This window comes from Neolamprologus brichardi, chromosome 17 (assembly GCF_056152115.1).
Source record: "Neolamprologus brichardi isolate AB-2024 chromosome 17, ASM5615211v1, whole genome shotgun sequence".
Classification (NCBI taxonomy): Eukaryota; Metazoa; Chordata; class Actinopteri; order Cichliformes; family Cichlidae; genus Neolamprologus; species Neolamprologus brichardi.
The window spans coordinates 23,241,690-23,267,838 of record NC_142120.1 but is presented as its reverse complement, the minus strand read 5'-3'; the positions used below and the strand labels follow the sequence as shown (position 1 = coordinate 23,267,838).

The window sequence follows — 26,149 nt, the reverse complement described above, 5'->3', positions numbered from 1 at the left end:
TTCACAGCTTCATCGATGACATCGAGCATAGGTTTCTGTGCAGAGTAGTGAACAGAGTCGCCGATCAGCCCTGAACCATCACGTTTCATTCTGAGAGCAAACTGCAAGCTTCGGATATTTCTGACTGTTTCAGTCTGCAGATGGGAAACCTAACCGATGAGCTCAGATTACAAACACTCAAAACACCAAACCATGCTGGGAGAGCTAGCGCCACACACAGCGCTCCTCTTCTTCTTCTTCTTCTGTGGCCTGACTCATGTCAGTGACTCATTGCTTTCACAGTGGAAAGGACCTGCTGAACACACTCAGGTGTGAATCCTGTGATCAACACGGTGTGTCCAGCTGTTCTTCTCCACATTTAAATCCTGTTTTAAAACCTGGAGCACCCCTACCCTTCACCATTATCCTGCACCTTCATCTTTCTCATCCTCATCTTTCCGCCTTCAGCATTATTTAAAGGTTAATTTGTCCAGCTGAGCTGCTGTGTCTTTGTTCTGTTGCTCTGACCTTTATGTGGATCTCAGATCTGTTTCTGGTCGTCTGACCAAGGCCAGAGCTTCCTGTTCCTCCTGAATGATCATTTGGATATGAGATAAGTGAGAGGAAGCTGAAACAGTGATCCTGCTGCAGGGAGGTCACTGTGTACTGATCATGGAGGTGATCCAGCAGTGAGGTCATTAGTACAAGTCTGGGAAGATCTGCCAGCTGTGTTCATGTTCCCCGAAGGTCCAGTTTTTAAAGCCTAAGTAAAAGCTGATTTTTGATCACAGTCAGTCCCACTTACCCAACATGTTAACCATGTTAACTATGGTAAACATTCACAGTTTCAGAAACTAGACTACATTTTAGGTCACCTCCAGAGGCCTCAGGGTTCAGGTGTTATCACATGCATGTCCGCAGTACCTCGGTGGAGGTTCAGTTGTATATCTGGTAAATCAGTCCTGACAGGACATGTCGATGTGTCTCTCCTCCTTCAGCTGCTGCTCAGCAGCTTCTTCTTCATATACTATCAGGCCTGAAAGCCTCTGTCAGCACACACAGAGCTGTTCCTCTAATTTTTAGTCCACTTCTAGTGTCATTTTCATGCCTCAGTCTTTCCACCCTGTTTCCCTTCATTAAGAACAGCCTCTTGACAGCTGCCATCCCTCTGAGAACAATTCTGGCGAGACTTGAGTGAACAGTAGATGATCAGCTGAAGGTCCAGATCATCTCTCAGCTCCTCTGTCAGGTCTTTGCTGAATTTTTTTGATGACTTTCAGATCCTGTTCATCTGTTGTAGAAAGTTTTAGCCCTCCTTCTTCTGTACATATTTCTCTCTTATTTTTAGGGACACACTGCACACCATGCTGAAAACCAATTCCAAGTTGTCAGCTAACAGCTATTGTGGAATCCCCTTGTTGTGTTTGTGTGACATGCTGCTAGTAATAAAGAGTCCCTGCACCCAGTCGTCACTGCTATCTAGTCATAGTTTTGTTATGGTCATAGTTTCTCTTGCCTCAGACGTCTAGTTTACGTTCCTTAATAATAGTCTAAGTTTTCTGTTAGCTTCCAAGCGTTGTGAATAAAGACTCTTTTGTTACACCAAGTCCATCCCTTTTCCACGGGCCACTGTGCCGTGACAGTATAATCTGGCCAGTATATGGACTCAGCAGATCAAATCCGGACTGCCATCTCGAAACAAGGTGATGTTCTTGGTAGTCACGAAGAAGCACTCCAGTTTCTCCTGGCAAAGGTTACCTCACTCACTGACGAGCAGGCGAAAATGCAGTCCGCGGTTCAGACCCTTCAGTCCGCCACTACCTCTGAACCCGAACCCATTCCCGGTACGTCTGCACAGGTACCCGCGCTGCCGCCGCCACAGCTCTCTGCGGATTTAGAGTCTCCGCAGACGCCAATGTTCTGCAATGCTGCCTCCCCGCAACTGGAACCCTTTTCTGGTGACCGGGGGGGATGTAGCGGTTTCCTCCTTCAGTGCGAGCTAGCATTCGGTCGTTCACCCCGCTCATTTGTTTCTGATACCGTGCGGATTTCTTATTTAGTCGGGAAACTGCGCGATCACGCCCTTACGTGGGCAGAGGCTTATCAAAGTAGACATCCGTTACCGACTTGTCGCTATGATGAATTTTTGAAAGAGTTTAAGAAAACTTTTGCTCACACGACCTCTGAGTGCAGTTCGGCTCGGAGGCTGTTGAATCTTCGTCAGGGTCGGCAGGGCATTGCGGACTTCCTGATCAATTTCCGCATCGCCGCCGCTGAGGCGGGCTGGTCAGATTGAGCTCTGTAGGGGGTGTATTTGCACTCACTCAATGATGAGATGAAGGACCAGCTAGCCTCCTGGGATGAGCCAGCCAATTTTGAGGAGCTGGTTTCCCTCACACTTTGCATTGACAGCAGGTTGCGGGAACGGGTGTGGGAGAGGGACTACGGCTCCCGTCGGTCCTTGCGGCGGTCATCTCCGGTCGTTCCTCCCCTGGCACCGCTTCCGGTTCAGCCGTCCACTCCCATTGCCGGCACTGACAGTGGTGAACCGGAACCCATGCAGATAGGGTGTTATCAGCTGACGGCAGAGGAGAGAGAGAGACGGCGCCGTTCTCACTTCTGTTTTTATTGCGGCTCCTCTGAGCATCTGATTTCCTCTTGCCCCAAGAAGGGAAAAGAGACCGGGGGTACAGGTGGGTGGTACCAGTGTTAACGCTAAGCCCCGTTTTTTACTTTCAGTTACACTCTTACTCGGTCAGGGAACCCACGCCTCACCAGCTCTGATTGATTCGGGGGCCAAGCAGAGTTTAATTGATAGGGGATTCGCTGAACAGCTTCAGATCCCTCTTTTTGAGTTAAACCCGTCTATCCCTGTTAGGGCATTAAACGATCAAGTCTTTTCTTACATAACTCATCGCACTGCACCAGTTACTGTGATTACTTCCGGCAACCACAGAGAATCACTGATCTTTTACACCTCACAATCCCCTGACACACCCATAATTTTAGGTTTCCCATGGCCAAGGCATCATAATCCTCACCTGGATTGGGTGGGACAGAGGGTTGTGAGTTGGAGTCCATATTGTCACGCCAACTGTCTCGTCTCTGATCCACCACCAGGGGCTGCCGAGACCTCATGCAATGAGAGCTTTACCCCTGACCTCTGCAATTCCCACCCCGAGTATCATGATTTATCAGAAGTTTTTAACAAAGATAAGGCACAGTCACTACCACCCCATCGCCCTTACGATTGTTCCATTACTTTGTTTCCCGGCTCCACATTACCTTCCAGCCATCTCTACAACCTGTCACGCCCTGAACGGGCTGCCATGGAAAAATACATCAAAGAATCACTGGCAGCTGGAGTCACCAGGCCATCAACTTCTCCCGTGGGAGCTGGCTTCTTCTTTGTGGGTAAGAAAGATGGCACACTCTGCCCATGCATCGACTTTCAGCCCCTTAATGACATCACAGTTAAAAACAAATATCCATTGCCACTCATCAGCTGCCCCTCCATGGAGCCACCATTTTTACCAAATTGAATCTCAGGAACGCTTATCACCTAGTCAGAATCAGAGAGGGGGATGACTGGAAGACTGCTTTTAACACCGACTTAGGACATTTTGAGTACTTAGTCATGCCGTTTGGCCTCACAAATGCAACCTGCTGCTTTTCAAAACCTAGCGAATGATGTACTTAGGGATTTTCTGGACCGTTTTGTCTTTGTTTACCTTGACGACATCCTGATCTTTTCCAAAGACCTCAAGGAACACAGAGTTCATGTCTGGGCCATGCTCCAACAGTTGCTGGAGAACAAATTATTTATCAAAGCTGAAAAATGCGAATTCCACTCACCATCCGTGTCATTTCTGGGTTACATTCTTGCAGGGGGGCAGGTGAAGACTGATCCGGCTAAAGTGAAGGCAGTAGCAGAGTGGCCACTTCCAGTCTCACGAAAACACCTACAAGGGTTTTTAGGCTTCACAAATTTCTACCGCTGCTTCATTAGAAATTATAGCCAAGTAGTGGGGTGACGCACCCACCATCTTGCCGGCAGGAGTCAAGATCGGTTCTGTCACCTGGGATGTGGAGGAGGACATCTGGCGTGTGCTGGAGACTGAGCCAGACCCCGGCACGGGCCCTCCAAACCGACGCTACCTCCCCACAGCGGCCCGCTCTAAGGTGATTGATTGGGTCCACAAGGGCAGATTCGCTTGCCATCCGGGTGGGGGGAGAACCAGCTCACTCATTAAGAGGTATTTCTGGTGGGAGACTATTGATAAGGCCGTCAAGGAATATGTAGCTGCCTGTCCTGTTTGCGCATGTTACAAATCGAACTCACTAACATCTCTTGGGTCTGGGTGCCATTTCCCCCTCTGGGGGCGAGGATACCTGGACCCGGGGTATAGAGTATGTTTGGGGAGTGTGATTGTGTGTACATGTCCATTTACGTTTATTCCTACGTTGGGTGAGTGCTGAGTGTTTGTATATGTGTGCATGAGGGTGGGAATGCATGTCTGTGTCTGTGTGTGCCTGTTTGTCTGTGTCTATATGTCAGGTCGGGTCTTAGACTCCACCTCTCTGGGAACTCCCAGGCCCTCCAAGTGTGAAGGCCTATCTCCCCTCACCACACTCCCTGCCGGTGACTGATGCCCTCAGGGGTCGGTGCATTGTTGGTTCTTGGTGTCCGGGGCTGGGCGCTCAGGTATGTACCAGCTCACTCCTGGTGGCTACTTGGCGGGGCCTGGCGCCTGTTGCTCAGTCAGGCCTCTTCCGGGGTGCGGAGGGCCCTCGGGCATCCGGCCTCTGTGCCTGCGGCTCGGTGCACTCTGGCACAGCTGGCTGCCGGCGGAGCCGGCGGGCACGCCGGTGCAGCCCCCTCTAGCTTCTGCCCGGTGGCTACTGGGTGACCCCTCGTCTGGGGATCCTCAGCCCTTCCCATGAAGGTGGCACGGATGCCCCTCCTTGGGCTCTTGCACTCTGGGGCCTCTGGATGTCTGGGGCCTGGATCTCCTCCATGCCTGCTTCATGCCCTGGGGGACGGGGCTATGGCTCTCTACATTCTCTTGCAGACCATTACATGGGGAAACCATTTGAATACAAGCGCGCCGATCCACACAGGTGTGCACACGGGTGTTCACTGTTCATAGACTTAAATCACACCTTTATTGGCTGCTACTTCAAAGCACATTGTGCGCTGTCTGTCCTGCGTGCTGCACAACAACATTCAATATTTAGTATTTACTGCTGTTTACACTTAGCTAGATTAATGCGATGGTGTTGTGTTTAGTATGTTGCTTTGTTTTGGTTTTTTTGCTTGTTTTCTATTCTTTTTCTCTCAACAGGTGATCCCGGAGATATTTTTTTCCCCCTTTCTCACTGTCCCTCTCCCCTTCTGTTTTTCTTTTCCTTCCTCTTTCTTTCTCCCTTTCCTATCCCTCACTCATGTCTGTCCCGTCTGTAACAACTGAAAATAAAATAAAATAAATAATAAAAACAAAGGTCGATCAAATGGACCAATACGGCAATGCCATGATGATCCATTTGGCAAATCCATTGGGTATCCTTGTTGGTCTTCAGACAACAATTCTGACGGCTAAAGAACCAAATGGGACAGGCAAAAAAAAACAAACAAAAAAAACAAATCGAACTCACAACACCCAGTCGGACTTTTGCAACCCCTCACTATTCCTCACATCGCGTTGGATTTTGTCACTGGCCTTCCCGTCTCCTCAGGTAAAACAACAATCCTCACAGTAGTAGATAGATTCTCCAAAGCTGCACACTTCGTTGCTCTAAACAAACTTCCCACCGACACAGAGACAGCCAAGGTTCTAACTGATCATGTCTTCAGACTACACGGCATACCTTTGGAGATCGTTTCAGATAGGGGGCCTCAGTTTGTATCGCGAGTGTGGAAGTCATTTTGTACCGCTCTCGGAGCTAAGCCTTCTTTGAGGTCAGGATTTCATCCACAGACGAATGGACAGGCTGAACGGCTCAACCAGAAACTGGAGGCCACCCTGCATTGTATCACTACCTCTAACCCCACTTCATGGTTCTCATTGCTGCCATGGGCAGAATATGCTCACAATTCGCTTACATCTTCTGCTACAGGACTCTCGCCTTTTGAGGCCTCCATTGGTTATCAGCCGCCTTTCTTCCCTGAACTGGAGACTGAACTTGAGGTTCCCTCAGTCCAGCACCATCTCCAACGTTGTCGGCGGGCGTGGAGGCTGACCCGCCGGACATTGTGCCGGTCCGTTGCTCACCAGCGCCGGTACGCAGACCGTCGCCGCAGAGCTGCCCCTGCTTACTCCCCTGGACAGAAGGTGTGGTTGTCTGCTAAGGACGTGCCCCTCAGGGTGGCATCTCGTAAACTGTCCCACCCTTCGAGGTGGAGCAGGTCCTCAGCCCATCTGCGCTGCGATTGAAACTGCCTTCCTCGCTGCGGATTCACCCGACATTCCACGTCTCCCAGGTCAAGCCAGTGGTCATGAGTCCGTTGTGCCCTCCTTCTGATCCCCCTCCTCCTGCCCGGCTCGTTGACAGGCATCCTGCCTTCGTGGTCCAGTGCATTCTGGACGGGGCCGGCAGTTCTTTGTGGACTGGGAGGGTTATGGGCCTGAGGAGCGGTCCTGGGTGTCCCGTTCGTTGATTTTGGATCCTGCTTTGCTTTCTGCTTTTTACAGAGCTCAGCCCGGGTCGGGGCTGGATCGGTCCCCGGGGGTCGACCCTTGGTGTCATGGTCTGGGTAGTTTTCCACTGCATTGTTCCTACCCTCTGAGTGGAGTCTTTGTTGTTCCTCACCTGATGGCAATCACACCGGCAGTATTTATGACCTGCGCACACAACTAGTCTTTGCCAGATTAGCTGCCAACTCACGTCTGTACCTTGGTGTATCATCGTGTGTACTTACCTAATTCCTCTGTTTTCTCGTCGGCATCTGGAACCCACCTACCAAGTCTCCTCTGTACAAGCTCTTCTGGATTCTGGTTTGCAGCTGCCGGTAACGTCTCCCCTTTCAAACTGCCAGTCTCTCTGGCCTACCTCCCTGCATTGCACGCAGTACCCACCTGGACCTTTGTCTCCTGCCTTCCCCCTCCAAGCAACCTCCACCTGCAAGCACGTAAGGCAGCCCAGTGTAATTATTCTCGGATTAACTCGCAGCTCTCTGTTGGATTCCCCTGACTGCTCTCTCCTCTGTTTCAGTGCCCTGGCCAGCCACAGTTTCCCCTGCCCAGTCGTCACTGCTATCTAGTCATAGTTTTGTTATGGTCATAGTTTCTCTTGCCTCAGACGTCTAGTTTACGTTCCTTAATAATAGTCTAAGTTTTCTGTTAGCTTCCAAGCGTTGTGAATAAAGACTCTTTTGTTACACCGAGTCCATCCCTTTTCCATGGGCCACTGTGACGTGACAAGTTCAGGCACACAAACTTCTAACACACAAAAAAACATTCCAATACAAGGACTGGTCTAAAACAGTGAAAAGCAGCCTTTAGAAAGCTGCAGAACTATTGCTCAAGAGTACTTTAACAATACAGAAAAATCTGGCTGCTTGGATTATAAAGTAATGAGGGGCGGCCCAAGACTTTTGCACACTGTGTTTCAGCCCTTCACTCATTTTTTTCCCAGCCTTTGTTCATGTTTTTATGGTGTTTTCAGCACTGCTGAGCATGAGTGCGTGTTTCAGCTCTCAGTTTGCTTTGGAGAGGGTGGCCGAGGCTCGGGTGTTTGTACGGGTCAGTTAATAAAACACAGCCTGGGACTTGGTCTGTGAAGTGAAGAGCTGCAGCTGTCTGTGTGCAGTTCATGCTTCAGCTACATCGCAGACACTCTGAGTCTGCAGAGTCTTGATGAAGCTCAAAGCTGAGAGAGAAAAGCTCTCTATGTTTTACTCTACATGTTTTTATTGAGTAAAACTAAATCAACACACAGATGAAGCAAAGTCAGCTCCACAACCTAGTCATTTGAGCAGAATAAAGCCCTCTGATTTCCAGATGGACGTCTGAACACCCATGTTTATTACATGTGTGGATGAGATGCTCCCCATCACCATGGTTACCTCTGGTCATTAAGGGGTCTCCCCACTCTGATGAAGGAGGTCATCACATCAGACTGTAATGAAGCTACTTCAGAGACACACAAACTCAGATATCTGCAGGAGTGCTCTGACAGGTGGAGGCAGTTCCACCCACACAGAGGGGTGTCATTACTTTAATACAAAAGGTGAATGAGCAGCTTCACTGACAGCCTGCAGACAGGTGATGCCTTGGATGCGACGAGCACTAGAACAGGTGAACAAACTGGAGCTTCTCTGATGAATCAGTGGCTCTGGGTCGCATCCTGACTCTTCTTCTGCATCTTTTTAATGAGCTGCCCGACCTCCACCTATGACATAAAACTCACCTGGCTTAGACCCCCACCCCTGGGGCAGTCACATCCTGCTGGGTATCTGCTGTTACCCCACAGATCAGCTGCTCCCATCAAACAGTCTTTAATCTCTTTATTGTGTTTGTTCAAATGACACAGAAGTTTGCTCAGCTACATTTTATCACCTTCATGCCACAGATCAGAATACTACAAACACCATCTGTCCTCAACGAGCTTCACCACAAAACTGACGGAAACATCCAGGTCCACATGAAGCTCTCTGCTTCAGTTACAAAAACACTGTACAAACAGTCAAAGTAAATTCTTATGAGCTGCAAACTTTAAACATGGAAACAGTCAGATATCAGAAACATGTTTGCAGGTTTTATGCCTCTGGGCTGTAACATCTCCAAACTTTTAAAATAAGAGCCCGCACACTTTAAAACCTTAAGAAGTCTGAGAGTGTTTGAGTCGAGTTGAGTTCCACGCTGGGGCTTCTTCCTGTTGGATGTTGATCTGCTTTCACGTCTGACAGCAGAGCAGTTTGTGAAAGACGTTCCTGAACTCGGCATTGAAGGCCGTGTAGATAATCGGGTTGACAGCGCTGTTCACATAGCCAAGCCAAGTTACCACGGAGATGAGTGTGGGACCAATGTTGCATGACTGGCACAAAACTTTGGTGACATGGACGACAAAGAACGGAGTCCAGCAGGCCAGAAACACACCTGAGACACAGAGAGAGAGAGTTTCAGTTCAGTTTTATTTATATAGCCCAAATAACAACAACAGTTGCCTCAAGGCACTTTATATTGTAAGGTCTAGAATACTCTACAATAATACAATGAAAACAAAGAAAACCCTGACAATCATATTACTCCTTATGAGCGAGTGTTTTGGCGACAGTGGGAAGGAAAAACTCCCTTTAACTGGCAGGAACCTCCAGCAGAACCAGGCTTAGGGAGGGGCCGCCATCTGCCGTGTTCGGTTGGAGTGAGGAGAGGAAGACAGGACAAAGACTTATTGTGGAAGTGTGCCAGAGATTAACAATGACTATTAAGTTTGAATTTTGAATAAACCTGATGAATTACATTTTAGGGAAAGAAGTTTAAGCACTGTGGTGCATTCACAGAGACTCCAGTCTTCCTGCAGACCAGTTTATCCAAAATGACTCCTACCTCTGTTTTTACTCAACACTTGATCTGTTTGATGTTCCTTTGAAGCTCTAATTGCATGTTTTCTCTTTAATTAAATCCTTCACACCACCTTCAGCCTCATGGTTTTGGATGAGCTGTGAGTGTTAAACACTTTGTGGTGTGAATTAAAGCGGTTTCCACAGAGATACAAGAAGAAGTTTCTATTTTTACTGAGATTCACTCAACAAAACATTACGGTTAGTGCAGAGACGTCCAGCAGAGACAGCTCTCGTTTAGATGAAAAGACACAACAACAAGCCGTGCTGATGAGCTTTTGTGTTCACATTTATCTCAATGTCCATTTCTGAATGCAACAACTTTGAACATAATGATGTGTGAAACTGTGTCTGCGCTCATTTGCTTGTTAATAATAGTTGGAAGTTTCTGACAGATTGAATTCTGGTCTGTAAACCTGACTTATAAGACCTGGTTTCTGATGCACTGGCTCTATTTGGATGAGTAAGGATGAGTTAAGGATGTTGCAGATCAATACACAGTTTGATCACCTCCATCCTCTGATCAGATGTTTCTGTCTGACTTGGGTGGTCTTCTTTTGGCACTGCACAGCAGAGCTCATTTAATGGTTTGATGAAGAAGATGTGCACTCTCCACTAAAACATCAAATGAGGGAATGTTTATGGTGCATTAACAGCAAATATAAAGTTTTTTACACAGTGCAAGTCCAAACCTTAGATCTTGCTTTTACACAGAGACAGTAAAAACTCGTAAAAACTTGTAACTTCTAAAATATGTAATAGCTGTTATAGTCTTCCTCCTGTTGGCTGTTGGGACATATATTTGGCTATTTGAGTTAAGTAAGGTAAAACAGGTTTGGTGTGAATGCACTGTAAGAGCTGAGTCAAAAGAATGTATGTAGACCTTCAAAGCTGTTCTGGCCCCATGTGTTCTAGTTACACGTCTGAGAGCTTTAGTTTTATAGAAATATCTCTGGAAACGTTAGACCTGTTGCTGCTTCAAACCTCCATTTGTATCAGATTTGCACCCACTTCAGAAGTAGACCTCCTTTACACTTGGATCTGCCTCAGAGCTGGGAATACAGTATACAATGGAAAAAAATAGTTTGTTCAACTTTTTTGTGCACAAACTGTAAAGTCAGTATTTGGTGTGACCACCTTTATTCTTCACCAAACCCAAAGCTATCTTAGGCTGTTTTTTCCTAACCTTTCTTTCTTTCAGAACCAGGTACGACTTCAGATCTGGTACTACTCAGACCTACTACTGGCTTAGAACTGGTCTTATTTTCTACCTGTTTGTGTCTTAGACCTGCCACTATTTTAGATCTGGTCCTACTTTAGACCTACTACTTCAGATCTAGCCCTGCCTCAGACCTGATACTACCTTTGACCTGATCCTGCCTTAGACCTGTTCCTCCCTTAGATCTGGATCTATATCAGACTTGGTCCTACCTTATACCTGTCACTACCTTGTCCTGGTGCCTCACAGTTGGACTGGAGAATCAGCTACAACTATGAGAAGGAAGAACTCTGAGGCTGATCCATAGTTGTAGGTGATTCCTGTCTCAGATTTAGTCCCACCTCAGACCTGGTCCTAACTAACACCTGGACATGAGACTCACCTACAACCACGGGCAGGACCTTCATTGCCTTGCGCTCACGGCCGCTGACCCTGCTGGTCTTGCTCTGCCTCCTCCCCCTCTTTTTCGCAGCGCTGCCTTTCAGGCCATTCTCTCGACGGCTGCCACCCTCCCTCCTATCCGTGGGGTCACCATCCGACAGGCTGTCCATTTGAGTCGTCATTGGGTCACTGTCTGCCACCACTGCTATACCATCCTGGTGTTCCTCCATTACCGGTGTCACTGAGGGTGTTGCCATAGACACGGTGGAGGGAGACGTGGGGCTGAGCCCAGGGGGCGCCATATATACCACTTTTTCTTGACTGCCAGCTGTCGTGGCTTTAGCTCGGCGTAGAGCTGAGCTAAGCTGTAAAGAGAAAACTTGCCGACCAGCCCGGCCTGCTTGGGAGCGGCTCCGCCCACTCCAACGCCGCAGGCCTCTAAACATCCAGTAATAGAGGAAGAGCATGACAGGACAAGGCACAAAGAAGGAGCAAACGGACGAGTACACCACAAAGCGATCGTCCTCTAATTTACACACACTCGGGTCACGATCCGGCACCTGATTCAGACCAAAGATGACAGGACTGGCCACACCCAGTGACAGCACCCAGGTCGCTGTGATGAGAGCCAGCTGACGAACACTGAACTGGTTCCTGTTGTACTTCAGGGGGACCACCACTGCGATGTACCTGCAATAGCAGAGAGACAGAGGAGGTTTTAGGTTTATAGGCAAGTATTTGGACTGACTTAAACCAACAGATTAGTGTTTATACTGATCACAGGGAGAATCAGACCACATATAACAAAATCCATCTCTACAGGCACTCTACAGGGGCAGAATTACCTCAAGAGAGCAGCAACGACTTATCCAAGTAGTAATAAGAGACACCAGAACAACATCCAAAGAACTGCAGGCCTCACTTGCCTCAGTAAAGGTCAGAGTTCATAACTCCACCATAAGTATTGACTGGGCAAAATGGGTCTGAGGTCAAAGAAAAAACTACTGCTGACCAAAAGGAACATACTGGCTTGTCTCAGTTTTGCCAGAAAACATCTCGATGATCCCCAAGATGTGTTTTGGGAAAATATTCTGTGAACTGAGGAGACAAAAGCGGAACTTTTTGAACAAGAGTGTCCCATTACATCTGGTAATGAAGCATTTCAGGAAAAGAACATCATACTAACAGTAAAATATGGTGTTGGTAGTGGGCTGTTTTGCTGCCTCAGGGCCTGGAAGACTTGTGTTAAATGGAACCATGAATTCTACCAAAACATCCTGAAGGAAAATGTCTGGGCATTTGTTTGTGACCTCAAGCTAAAACGCACTTGGGTTCTGAAACAGGACAATAATGCAAAACACAACAGCAAGTCCACCTCTGAATGGCTTAAGGAAAACTAAAATGTAGACTTTGGAGTGGCCTAGTCAAAGCCTTGACCTGAATCCAACTCAGATGCTGTGGCATGACCTTAAAAAGGTGGTTCATGCTAGAAACCCTTCCATTGTGACTGGATTGCAACAATTCCACTGTAAAAGACTCAGTGCCAGTTATTCATTGCAGTTGTCGCTGCTAAGGGTGGCCCAACCTGGTATTAGCATTAGGGGACAATCACTTTTTCACACAGGGCCATGGAGGTTTGGATTTATTTTCCCCTTAATAATAAATACCTTCATTTAGAAACTGCATTTTGTGTTTGCTTGCATTATCTTTGTTTAATATTTAGATTGGTTTGATGATCTGAAACGTTTAAGTGTGACAATCATACAAAAAGTAGGAATTCAGGAAGGGGGCAAACACTTTCAAACCACTATGTATGTGTGTGTGTGTGTGTGTGTGTGTGTGTGTGTGTGTGTGTGTGTGTGTGTGTGTGTGTGTGTGTGTGTGTGTGTGTGTGTGTGTGTACTTTTTTCTGATTAATTCTGGAAAATGTTCTATACTAAGAATCTGGACACTGGATCCCCTCATTAGCTCTCAGGTAAACTGCAGGTGTGGGCAGAATGAGGCTGTATCCAAAATTGTGTGTGTGTATGAGGTGTCACCGCAGCCTCTTCTCGGCTTAGAGGCTTTAAATAGAGACTGTAGCACCACTGGTAAAAATAGGTTTGGCGCCTGTAATCTCACTAAGACATATTTGACTCACTGAATTTCTTTTTCTCAACACTTTGTGTCAGTTGGTTCATTATCAGCTGCTGTCTGTAAAAATCAGGATGAAGTCACGTGTTATCTCATTAATGAGGTGTCAGCAGTGTGACTACAGCGACATGACTGAAATAAAGTTACAATGTGAGAAGAGAAGAAGAGCGCACTTTGATTTAACGTGTCTCTTCATTAAAATCTATTAAACTGACTGAGGGACACAGCAGGTCACATGACTCTGTGATGGGGAAATATTTCCATCTCAGACAGTTCAAAATCTTAATTACACCTGCAGCAGATGTGCTAATGATCCTGTTACTGTGACCTGAATCCACAGCTGGACTCACCTGTCTACGCTGATGGCACACAAGTTTAGGATGGAGGCAGTGCACAGCATCACGTCCATGGTCATCAGAGCATCGCAGATGTAGGTGCTCAATGTCCAGATCCCCCCCAAGAACTGCACACAAACAGAGAGAGGGCCTTCAGGTAAAACTGGGAGCACACCTAAGCTCAGAGCACACCTGAGCCCAGGCGGCTCAATCACACTGACCTCTGAATAGACGTAGAGCGGCAGCACGAGCACGGCCAGCAGCAGGTCAGCCACCGCCAGGCTGATGATGAAGTAGTTGGTGGCGGTTTTCAGAGAGCGCTCAGTGAGCACGCTCAGACACACCAGCACATTCCCCAGGATGATGACCAGGATCAGTGGCACCCCAAGAACCAAGGCCAGGTAGTTGTATTCCTTCAAGTCTGGCTCACCTGGAAGGGCACCAGGTGTCACATTGTCCATGATGGAGGCCCTAAGCACAGCTGCAGGGCTTTGCTCAACATCTGGACATGACACAGTTACTGTGTTATTGCTTCTACTAAGTAATCTGAGCATTTAAACCAAGTACTCAAAGTAAGGCAGACTTACCTTGCTGCTTCCTGTACCATCTGTGGTTTCAGGTGAGTCTCAGTGTCAGCACCTGTTTGCTTCACGTCTTTCTCTTTGTTCATCATTGTTGTTTTCTTCTGCTACTGTAAACAACAAACAATAACCTCTTTACATTAATTGTATTCATCCGCAGTTAAAAGTAGTCCTGGTGTCTGCATCAGTCCAGGTGATGCATCAGTGCTCAGTGGACAGTTATGTCTTTACTTGCTGTGTCGCTTTACAGAAGGACGCTTCATGTTAGTAGCGCTTTATTTTCCCACCTGTTCAACTAACACAAAGAAACCATCACCGTTTGCAGCCGTGTTTGGGACGATAAATGAACCAATCAGACAACAGCTCACACAGATCAGTTTGTTGTGTGTGGTTGGGGGGGGGGGGGGGGGGGACTTGTGTTGCTCTTATTGTGGTGGTTAGATAAAGAAGTGGAGCCCGTTTTATTAAATGTCAGCCTATTGTTTGCTGAAGTGTCTCCTCTCAGAGACAATCACATCTTAGAGCCGCTCTCATCCTGCTCTTCATCCTCTGTTACCATGACGACCACGGACCATGGCTGCCAACATTACATGTAAACACACACACACACTGAGATGTGTGTGTGCTTATTAACGGGCTCGATTTAACCTAAGGTTTTTTTTATCAGCTGATTGATAATCAGCTGCGATATGTTTCTGAAGGATTTGTGGGAAACTAAGCTAACACGGGACATTTAACCAGGTTTTTTTTACAACTGTTTGTTTCACAAGGGGCGGAGCCTGACCCACCTGACTCAGCAGCATATGAAAACACTGAGTTTGTGTGAGGCTGCCCTCCAACAGCAGCACAGTGAAGTAAGGGTCAGGCTCTAACTGTGAACATCTGTGCAGCAGATTAACTATGTTAGGTGGAGGGAGCTGAGCTTGCTTTCTGTGTATGTTCACTGTGATCCTCACAGCAGGACAACGTCCAAGAAAGCTCCTCTTCCTACCTCCACCCAGACTCCCAAACACAGCAGGAGGATCAATAATCAATAATGATTAGAAAGAAACACCAACAGCCTGTCTGTCTCCAGCACCTGCTCTCTGTAGGTCCAAGTTAGCATTATTAGGGGCGTGGCCTCTCTGACTGACAGGTGAACCTCTGAACTGTGTTTGTGCTGTTGGAGCCTTTTGGAGCATTTGTAATGATGTCACCTGACCAGTAATGTGGCTGCTGTGAGTTTATTGGACTATCTGATGTTCCTGATCAGCAGGTGTGTGACTCTGAAGGAAAACTGATAACCAGAAAATCAAACTAGCTGTCAGCTGGCGTCACAAAAATCGTTTACATACAGTCTGTGAGCTGAGGGGTAAAATAAATACAGGAGTTTAAAATCTGCACATAGGGCATTTTCACTCCTCGCCTCCTAGAGAGGTGCATCTGCATTTGAGGACAAAACTTATCAAGTTATTGGTCTGTACCTGTGGATCTTTTATCTGAACATAAGCTAATACAGATCAACATCAGTTACCATGGCAATGTAGCAGATAAGGCCCACCATAATTGTTAAAGACCTCCTCCAGCTTCAAGGTGCTAAAGCTTCTTCCAGATGTTCTCAGTGGGGACATCCACACACTGAAACACAGCGCCACCTAGTGCATAACGTCCTCTGGCAGAAATCCTCCTCCTCTCATTAACCAGCGTATAAAAACAAAGCTTCATCAATAATAATTGATAAGCTGCTGTCAGGTTTTCAGCTAGCTCCTGAAAAGATGTTGTGACAATTTGTGATAAAAAGCTTCATCAGAGTCACAGAATTGCTCCTCTAAAGGCAAGAAACAGGCAAACAGTGCACCCACATGGCTGACTCTATGTGACTGTGACCTTTTTCTGATGTCATTAGAGAAGCACTAATTTAGTTAAACTTTATTCATACTTATTATTTGGTTAGCGGCAGCTGGAACTTTACCATGTAGCTACCACACACAGATTCTCTCTCTCTCTCTCACACACACACACACACACACACACAGACACACACATGGACAGGTAGACGGGATGAGTCTGTCATGTTTTCAGCACGCTCCTTTATGAAGATGTACTGGCAGGTTTGTGATCAACCTGTTGATTGGTTCTTGTTAGGTTTGTTGTGCCAGCAGCACACCTGCGTGTCAGGTAACAGCAGCCAGAGAGAGAGGAGGCGAAGAACACTGCGAGGAGCGTCACCTCGAAAATAAGAGATCTTTTTCCTAACAGAGGAGGAGGCGGACATGTTAAATCTCTGCGCTGCGAAACCATAGCAACCGACGTAAAGACGTTTTCACGAGTTAATCAGAGTGTGTCACGGAGGAAGAGTGAGGGCGTGGGCCTCAGAGACGAGCAGAGTATGTGCAGGGGCAGCTCCAGGTGGATGGACGTGAGAGGATGCAGCGTGGGTTTTCCCTCATTGTCTTCGTGTTTTCATGCTTCCTCCGAGCTGCTGCGGTGGCCCTCGCTCTCAGGTTTGTCTCGTTACCTGAACAGGTGCACTAGGCTCACCTGCAAACATCCAAACAGGACCCGACATACCAACCCAAAACCCCCTGGTGAGTCTGTCATAATAATGACAGCAGGTCAAGATGTCACCAGGTCACATGACACAGTCCATAATCCATAATCCATGAATGGGTCATAATTATGCAGCACATCTGTCACATCTGTAATCTGATTAAATTTAGGTCATCTCATAATTTCACAATAAAAGCATTTCTGATGATTTATTTTTTCCAGACATTTGTTAAAATAAAAACTAAACTAAACTTTATTTATAATTCTTCAGTGGCAAAATGTACACAGGCTGTCAGCACCACATGATTAAACCAAGTCATCCAATCAGCGAGAGGTGCCGAAAACCGTCAAAACCTCAAACCTGCAACCACACACACGATCATCACAGACACGCTTTAACCAACCTCACTCTGAGCCAGCAAAGGGTTAAAAGCTCTGAGTGCTGGAAATGAAGCCATCTGAGCCCAGTGTGGAGTCTTCTCAGATAACACACACACACGCAGGTTTAATGTTAGTTATGAAATCCAGTTATAAAGCAATAAGATGCTGAGTGATATATTTTCGTATAGTCTCTGAGTCAGTGCTTCACATAGTTTTGCTCAGTGTTTCATAAAATCATCTGCATCACGTTACGTCAGGTGTCGATCCTGATTAAATAAGAGGACATGACTTGTCAGCTTTAAATCCAGTTTATAAACGTCACTCACTGACCGGCCCTCACCTGTGAGAATAATCCGTGGCCTTGCTCAGATCGTTAGCGTTATTTTGTATGCCTGTAAACGCAGCAGCTACAGCTCTGTGTCTGAAGCGGTTTGTCTGTTTGCCAACATTTGTTGAGAAAAGTTTGTGGTTTTCTGAACTTACATTGCTCCGCTTCTTTATTGCTAGCTAGATGCTGAGTGTCACCACTGCAGCTTTATGGACGTCTGCACCATGAACACAGACCGATGGTGAAAACAGGTCGAGTATCTCTATTCTGTAGCTGGACAGACCACCAGGTGGTAGCTAAGGGAAAACTAATCCATTAGTTGGTCCGGATCATTCCGGCCCACTTAACCCACGGTGTTGTCCACCATTTCCACTGGCTGATTCTTCAATCGCCTGCCTTAGAGGTGACAAAGCTTGACCTCAGGCCCCACTCACTAACAGTTATGGAGTTTCCCATCACGGGTATCGTTCTGGGTTACACCGCCTCCTAAACCTGACCAGAGAGGTTTCGTCTCATAGCTTAAAGCTGAAAAAAATTGGGTCCTACATATGGATATATGAAATACACAATAGAAATGTGCTTAGAAAGGCTCATTCTATTATTAATTGTTTGAACCATCCACTTCACAGTGAGTTTGAGTTGTTGCCTTCCGGCCACCGTTTTAGAGTATCTGTGAGGAAGACTAAAAGGCTCCAGGTCTCTTTTATCCCCACTGCATCTTGTCTCCTCAATGGCAAATAACTGTCCTAGGACTTTCTATCACTATTATTGTTATTGCTATTATTATTGTCATTATTGTTTTATAGTATTGTTCTGTTTATTTATATCCTGCTGCTAAACTAATTTCCCCTTGTGGGACAATAAAGAAATTGAAATTGATAACTGAGTGAGCCTCGCATGATGTCACAGTGGTGAGATAAAATCCTGAGGGTCACAGCAAGGAGGAAATCTGGCATTTATAACTGCAATGTCTCTGCTCATATCATTCGGTGCTTATTTAAAGTTAAAATAAATGAAACTAATTTTAAACTAAACTTCAGTTTGGGCACAATCATGCTACAAGATACAAAAATGGATGTCGTCCTGAGAAGTGAGGTGACCTCACCAGTCATAAAAAAGCTCAGCCTGTGGGGGTGCTGTGATGTCAGAGAGGTTTGTGAGCATGATCAGTGTTTTTATGACCGCACACAGAAGTTAAATTTAAAAATTAAAGTGCGGCAGAGAAAACAAACATGTGATGATGACATCATTAAAATAATTAAAGGCTGTTCGAGGCACCAGAGGCAGACTGACGGGATTAAACTGAAACCTGCTGCCAGATTCATTCTCAAACATCACGTCAGCTTTAAAGCTCGGGTGTAAGCAGATTCACTTCAACTTTATTATGTTACATGATCTAAAACAATTGTGTTATATTTTATTAAATATATTGTGCGATATAATATGATATTATGTTATGTTTATTTTAATCTAAGCCAAACAATATTGAGGAAAAAGAAACAAACTCACATTTCAGAGCTGAAGCAGCATCGTCTGTTCCTCCTCTTCCACTTCTGTGAGTCTCTTTGTTTTGTCTATGACCCAGAGTTTGGTCATCATCCTCCTCCTCTTCCTCCTCCTGTGTGAATATTTCTCTCCTTCTGTGAATCTCTCGCTCCTTCCTCTCTTCACGTCTCATCTGACAAACTTTTGTCTCCTCGTCTATAAAAAGCTACCCTCCTCCTCCTCCTCCTGGTGTTCCTGCTCTCTGATTGGCTAACAGTCAGCAGTGATGTACTGACTCTCCTCCCTTCCTTCCTCTGTCATCAGGTGCTTTTTCTTCTTCTTCTGTGGTATTTTGTATCTGCTGCTGTCATACCTATGTGCTGTCAGGTGTGTGTGATGGACAGGTGTTCTGATTTTTATGGATCATCATTCAGATGAGATCAGGTGACCAGTCAGGTGACTGTTGATGTCTTTAAGGGCATTAAATTAAAAAGAGAGGTTTTCAGTGTGACTGAGGAAGGCTCCTCCTCCTCTGTGACCTTTAGCTGCTGCCTGATGGATGAAGAGCGTCACCTCCAGCTGTGTCTGTCAGACCCCACTGAGGGCGAAGCCTAAAGGTGCCTGAGGATGCTGAGTCAGCATTGCTTATTTTTTTTAACTGTGGCCATGGGAACGGCACCAACCTGCAGGTGTTTCTGACCTGGGATCAGAGGCTGAAAGGATATTCATCACTAATCTTCTTCTAGGAGTGCCAATGTGTACAGACAGGAAGTGACACGGTTCTGCTCTTTAATTACCTCATCATTAACAAGCTGTTCACCTGTCAAACTTTTCACCTGGACTTTCACGTTCATCTGTAACTCCACCTACTCCAACTCCTCTGGGGAAAAACCAGGCAAGAGTCCCAGCTCTCCTCCAGGTGGACAGAACACCTGAGTGAGCTCCATTGACCTGGAGGTTCACGATCAATCGACAGCTCTCTGTTCGCCGCAATAGACCAGCTTGGAGGAAAAGGTGATGGGATGAAGACAGGACAAAGACATGCTGCGAAAGGGAGCCAGAGATTAATAATAACAAATGATTAAATGCAGAGAGCTGTATAAAGCCATATAAATACTCATGGGAATCCCCCAGCAGCCTATACCTATTGCAGCATAACTAAGGGAGGATTCAGGGTCACCCGATCCAGCCCAAACTATATGTTTTATCAAAAAGGAAAGTTTTAAGCCTAATCTTAAATGTAGAGATAGTGTCTGTCTCCTGAATCTAAACTGGAAGCTGGTTCCACAGAAGAGGGGCCTGAAAGTTGAAGGCTAAATTCTGGATTTAACATGGAGCCAATGAAGGGAAGCCAATATAGGAGAAATATGCTTTCTCTTTCTAGTCCCTGTCAGTACTCTTGCTGCTGCATTTTGGATCAACTGAAAGCTTTTCAGGGAGTTTTAGGACATCCTGATAATAATGAATCGCAGTAGTCCAGCCTAGAAGTAATAAATGCATAAACCAGTTGAGACAGGATATTTCTAATTTTAGAGATATTGCACAAATGAAAAAAAAGCAGTCCTATATATTTGTTTAAATATATGCATTGAAGGACATATCCTGGTCAAAAACAACTCCAAGATTCTTCACAGTGTTACCGGAGGCCAAAGTAATGCCAACCAGAGTAAGAATCTGGTTAGATACCATATTTCTAAGATTTTTGGGGCCAAGTACAATAACCTCAGTTTTATGTGAATTAAGAAGCAGAAAATTAGAGGCTTCATGGACAGGGGCGGATCTAGAGAAATTTTCTTAGGGTGGCATGAGGGTGGCAAATAAATCAAATGGGGTGGCAAAATCAAAGCCTTTTTTTTTTTCAAACACATGTAGGTGGTTACATATGGTTAAAATAATTCAAATGCAGTAAGTATACACGTTTTTCATATAAATATAGTCTATAACTTAATTATTGTCTGTAGCCCACATAATTACACACTTTAGTTACATAAAACATGTGAGTTTTGATCTTATGTACTGTATAGCCTGTATAATAAATAAATATGTAGCCCAATAAGTATGAAATCCAGAAAGCTACACAACATGGGGCGGTTCATTTACAAACACAAGTCTAACTTAAATTTCACAGTGTTTTTTATTAGAAAACAATCACATTGTTACAGCTTAAATTACACAAAATGTCAGAAATCTGCACTGTCATGAACAAAAATTTAAACCTAATTTTTCATGATTTGTTGGATTCACTCACTGAGGTCTGAAATACAGCCGGCCATTTTTGACTCCTTTTGAGTTTACGTTTGTATTTCACAATCAGATTGTTTCATTTGATTTTTTTCCCATTGCCTTGTTTGGTATCATTTTTTTTTCAGCTCATCTGAATTTAGTTGTTTTTCACTGACATACTGCATTAGTACTACTACTACTATTAATAGTACTATTACTGATCTGAAATCACACAAAGAACTTAAAATCCTAGTAGTATTTTTTACTGTAAAAATAACCCCACAGACATGTTAAGTAAATTTTTATAACTTGAAATGCAAATATAATATAATTGTACATTTTGTAAACATATACAACTATTTATCTAAAAATGCAGCCAATACACCTGCCGTTTTGTTTGTTTGTTTTTTTCATTTTCTACAACCATTTAAAAATATTACTAAAACCAAAGTGAGAGAACAATCAGGTATTGCATTAAGATGCCCCACAAATGATGTGTGCCAATAAAAAAAATACAGAGGAGAACCGCACAGGGATAAACCTGCAGGCCTGACTACAGGAGGTGTATCACTCCGCTGGTTTTCTACTTAGTGACAGTGTTTACATTACAAATGTGCCTTTGTGACGTTCATTAGTGCCCTCACTGACACAAAAAACAAAACCACCACACAACAGAACAGCTACACAAGACAATACAACACACTAAGAATCCACTCCACACTAAACGTCACAAATCTCCCACCACTAAAAAATCTCCCTCTCTCTCTCTCACTCACTGCTGTTACAGTTACTCCCAAAACTTTTCCCTCTTCCTAAACAACCAAATCCCACGTGTTGACTTTTTTTTTTTTTTTAAATGGTCGACATGGTGCATTTTTCCACCGATAGGAAAGAGGTGCTTTTTTCCCTTTCTTTACTGTTTTCGTGCTGTCCTTAGAAAACGCTTAAAACACACACACACAAAAACGTGACGACAGTATTTAGAAAAAAGCGTGGTGGCTTATATATTTTATCACAATTCTGGATTTACTGGCCTGTAATTAAAATGTAAAAACTTTAAAGTCTGAACTTTCAATGTGGGCTGAAATAGAGACTCAGTGTGGCTGCAGCTTGTTGCTATGTCAGCTTAAATCAGTCATGTGATTTGGAGGTGCAGCGTGTCCGTGGCCCACAGAGGGTTAATAACACTTACCTTCCTTCCATTTCCAGAGTGTAACATCCAACCACCTGTGTAAAATTCGAAATTCCCATGGTGTTGTTCAAAATGTGCTCTTGCACAATCATAAACATTGCTTGTTACTGAAAACAAGAAAAAAGCCGGTCCTGCTATGGGCTGAACCATTTGTTAATGGTGGAGGGGGGGGGGGACACTATGCAATATATTCAGTTTTAGCATTTATATTCACTGTTGACTGTAACTACGCTCAAACTGTTAATGCTATCTTATTTTAATAAATAACACTGTTATATGCAAAACTGGGGTGGCACTTGGGGTGGCAAGGGATCATTTTAGGGTGGCACATGCCACCCCATGCCACCCTTCTAGATCCGCCCCTGTTCATGGATAGATAAAGTTGGGTGTCATCTGTATACCATGCCTTCTGATGAAACTGCCTAAGGGAAGCATGTATAATGTAAACAGAATTGGTCATAATTGTGTTTACCTTACACATGTCGATCACATGTGGAAACAGACAAGTGAGAAGTTTGTGTGTGTGCTACAGCTGAATGTTTGTGCCTGATCTCCTGTGTGAACCAGGGCTCCGTGTTGGTTGGAGATGATGTTATTGTTCACTGTGCAGAGCTTCATGATGAGAGCGCTGTTCATGTTAATGAGCTGTCATTTATTAGCATCTGTGAGAGGAAGCAGAGTCCTTTTATCCTGCTCATGCTGCTGCTGCACAAATGTGTCATACATGACTGATCTGGAGAATCTAAACAACGCTGTAACTCATTTGTGGATGAATCTGTCGCAGTGGGTGTGTTCTGGTCCTGGTTCAAACAGGCGAGTCTCTGATTGCAGACATGAAAACATGCTAATGAGGTGCACACGGCTCTACTCACGCATTTCATTTGTTTCCTAATGGAGCCCAGCAAGTGCTGCCACTGATCTGCATAAAACCTTTGAAACAGTCTTAGAACCTCAGTTACTCCATCAGCCCTCACTGTCAGTTCATAGCGATGAAGCTCTGCTGGTTGAGATGAATTACGTCATTAATCGTCTTTGGGTCACACCTTAAATTTATTTCTGTATGGTTTCTGCAGTAACTCTGTGATGTTGTTCATATCAAGATAGGGAAAATCTCTAAGGAGCCTTTCTAGCTTCACGTTGAATCTGTGGTGTAAAGAATTATAGCAACTCTGAAGGAAAAAGGAGTGCCACTCCAAGGTGTACTTAATAAAGCGGCAGGTGGGTATATATACCTGTCTGATTAGCAGTGCCATAATGTACACCTGAGATGCAAAACTGAGTACCTGCTTCTATCTGTACTTGCTCCACCATGAGTTTATATGCGTTTATACACCTCTCTGCATTTAATCATTAGTTATTATTAATCTCTGGCTCTCTTCCACAGCGTGTCTATGTCCTGTCTTCTTCCCCTCACCTCCAACATGTTGCAGGAGATGGTCGCCCCTCCTGGTTCGCCTGGAGGTTTCTTCCGGTTAAAAGGGAGGGTTTTCTTCACCAAGTGCTTGCTCAAAGAAGGAATTCTGATTGTTTCGGTTTCTCTGCATAATTCTAGGTCTTGACCTTCCAATATAAAATGCTTTGAGGGGACTGTTGGTGTGATTTGGAAAATGAAAAAATAAAACTGAACTGAACTTGGTTCCATGGAAGTGCAATCTCAATTCTGACAGTGTGTTACTCATAGTTTGAAGTAATCTGACTGAAAGCAGAGATGGATTCAGGACTGTGTGTGTGTCAGTCATATGTGTGAAACTATGAGAAAGGCTAATGTCTTGGTGAAAGCTGAGGATCCACTCCATGAAGAAGAGTGGTTTAAGCCCATCCTGCCTGTCTCTGCAGGTTTTCTCCAGGCTCTCCCTATGTGTGTGTGTGTGTGTGTGTGTGTGTGCTGAATCAGATCCAGGATCAGACCCGCTGGGTTTATTTATTTATTTATTTATTTGTTTGTTTGTGGGAGGTGTGAGGACAAGAACGAGTCACATGAAGTTCCATTTATAGTGAGAACAAAGATTCAGAGAGAACAAGCCTGTCCTCTTCATCCTCTTCTTCCTCTGTAATCAGCTGCTGTTGATCGTGTCAGGATGAACTGATTGATTTGATATGAAAACAGCAGGTGCAGACATGTTTGTTTGTTATTGATCTCTTCTAATAAATGAGCTGTTAGCCTTGCTGACAGCGTCTGATCGATTCAGGTCCATCAGAACTCTGACTGATTCAGTCACAGCGTTTCATCCACTCACCCCCGACTCACGTTTGCCTGCACTGACTCATTTACACTTTTAAATCACTCTGTGTTTGGAGGTTCGAGGGCTTAGCCAATCATTTCACTGCTCACACAGTTTCACACGTCATTTACCCAGAATTCAGCAGCTGCTGTGACAGGACGCTTTGAACGGAGCTGACAGAGTTTAAGATTTTACTGATTCCCCTGATCAAAGGTTGCTGAAGCCAAGCCAGCTTCAGATATATTACACAGCAACAGTCACACACCTCAGAGATGATGCCTGATAGGCTCACCTCTGTACACACAGCAGTGATCCTACAGAACTGCTAACACGCTCACAATTCATGAATGACAAAGCTCATATCTGACCTCTTGACTCCTGTAACATGGCAGACTGTACCAGCAAACACTCCCATTAAACTACATTTATTCCACTCTCGGACTGGAAAGTCCTTCCTAATGAGTGATTTAAATACCAAAAATGATCCTGATTATGTTTCTAACTGAATCCCAGGTAAATTTCTCTCTGCTGATGTCTGCTCAACCTGTGTGGGTGGGATTTAAGCAGTCTTGTGTAGACTGCTTAAATCCCACCTGACCCCGACCCACATGAACGTTACTCAGACGTTTCCAGTCAGGTGCTGGAGTGAGTGATAATTAAAGTTTAATTAATCTCCACACACTCTGCTCATCTGGTTTTTAAAGCTCACTCTGCCTTCATCATCCTCATCATGATTGCACCAGCTGCTCCTCCTCCCTTCTGATTGCTCCTTCAGACAATTGTCCAATCAGCAGTGACTCAGTCTTTCTGAGGAGCTGCAGCTGCACATGCTCACAGAATACAGGAAACACATCTCTGTGTCAGCAAAATCAATACTGATTAATACTGTTAATCTGATGGGCTGTGTGTGGTACAGTCCACAGTTCAGATTGGGACAGTAGAATCACAAAGTGGACTCTCACACTGATGTTTCTACTGTTCCTGTGCTGCCACCTCCAGGACAAACACGTTCTTACACCCGGAGGTGCCGCTATTGCTTAATTTTGAACCAGCTTTATTAACAAACCTCAGTCAAAACGGAAGAAACAAACCCTCTGATAAACTCCAGCAAGGAAACCGAAATAAAAAGAAAACATAATGAAATGTGAATAAATGAAATGAAAGATGTTCTTCTGTGTTTTTGTGCTTAGTCAACATAACACACACTCAGATATAACAGTCTGCACCTCAGACTGTATATCAAAGATGGTTAGTGTCTTGGAACCTGGACAGGAAGCTGAGATGTTCTTAGGGACACTCAGAGAAGTTTAACTGCCAGGATGAAAAATTCTTTTAAATCCTGAATTTGTGACAAGTCAGAAAACTTTAATTTGTTTTTATCATTGACCCGTGATACACGCAGCTTTTATATCACAGCCACGCATCACAGTGACTGTCCAGAAGGGCTTCAAGCTGCACTTTTAATAAGCAATCATAGACTGTAAATAAAGATTGATGTAGGTAATGTCCAGCACAGGCCAACTGCTATAGAAGTGTAGTTGACCCTTGACCTCTGACTTTTACCTGTAGTCAGTTTTGTACGTGCAGGGAGAGTCAAAC

General features: G+C 45.0%; 1 protein-coding gene across 1 annotated transcript; it reads right to left on the bottom strand.

The window, feature by feature from the left end:
* Positions 1–8,476: 8,476 nt before the first annotated feature.
* Positions 8,477–19,086, bottom strand: drd4-rs (dopamine receptor D4 related sequence). The gene is made up of 6 exons (XM_006781090.2): positions 18,938–19,086; positions 14,197–14,300; positions 13,831–14,111; positions 13,625–13,737; positions 11,143–11,831; positions 8,477–9,077 (listed from the first exon to the last, which is right to left on the bottom strand). The coding sequence occupies exons 3-6, from the start codon at positions 14,068–14,070 to the stop codon at positions 8,875–8,877; spliced, it is 1,245 nt and encodes a 414-aa protein (XP_006781153.1). The 5' UTR covers positions 14,071–14,111; positions 14,197–14,300; positions 18,938–19,086; the 3' UTR covers positions 8,477–8,874.
* Between the last annotated feature and the right edge of the window lie 7,063 nt (positions 19,087–26,149).

What these genes read in the sequence shown, in the direction of transcription:
- drd4-rs (XM_006781090.2), bottom strand. Translation starts at nt 14,070, where the DNA reads ATGGACAATGTGACACCTGGTGCCCTTCCAGGTGAGCCAGACTTGAAG. An exon ending in CGCTCTACGTCTATTCAGAG is followed by an intron (nt 13,738 to 13,830) that starts GTCAGTGTGATT and finishes GTTTGTGTGCAG; the next exon opens with TTCTTGGGGGGGATCTGGAC. An exon ending in TGTGCCATCAGCGTAGACAG is followed by an intron (nt 11,832 to 13,624) that starts GTGAGTCCAGCT and finishes CTGCTATTGCAG; the next exon opens with GTACATCGCAGTGGTGGTCC.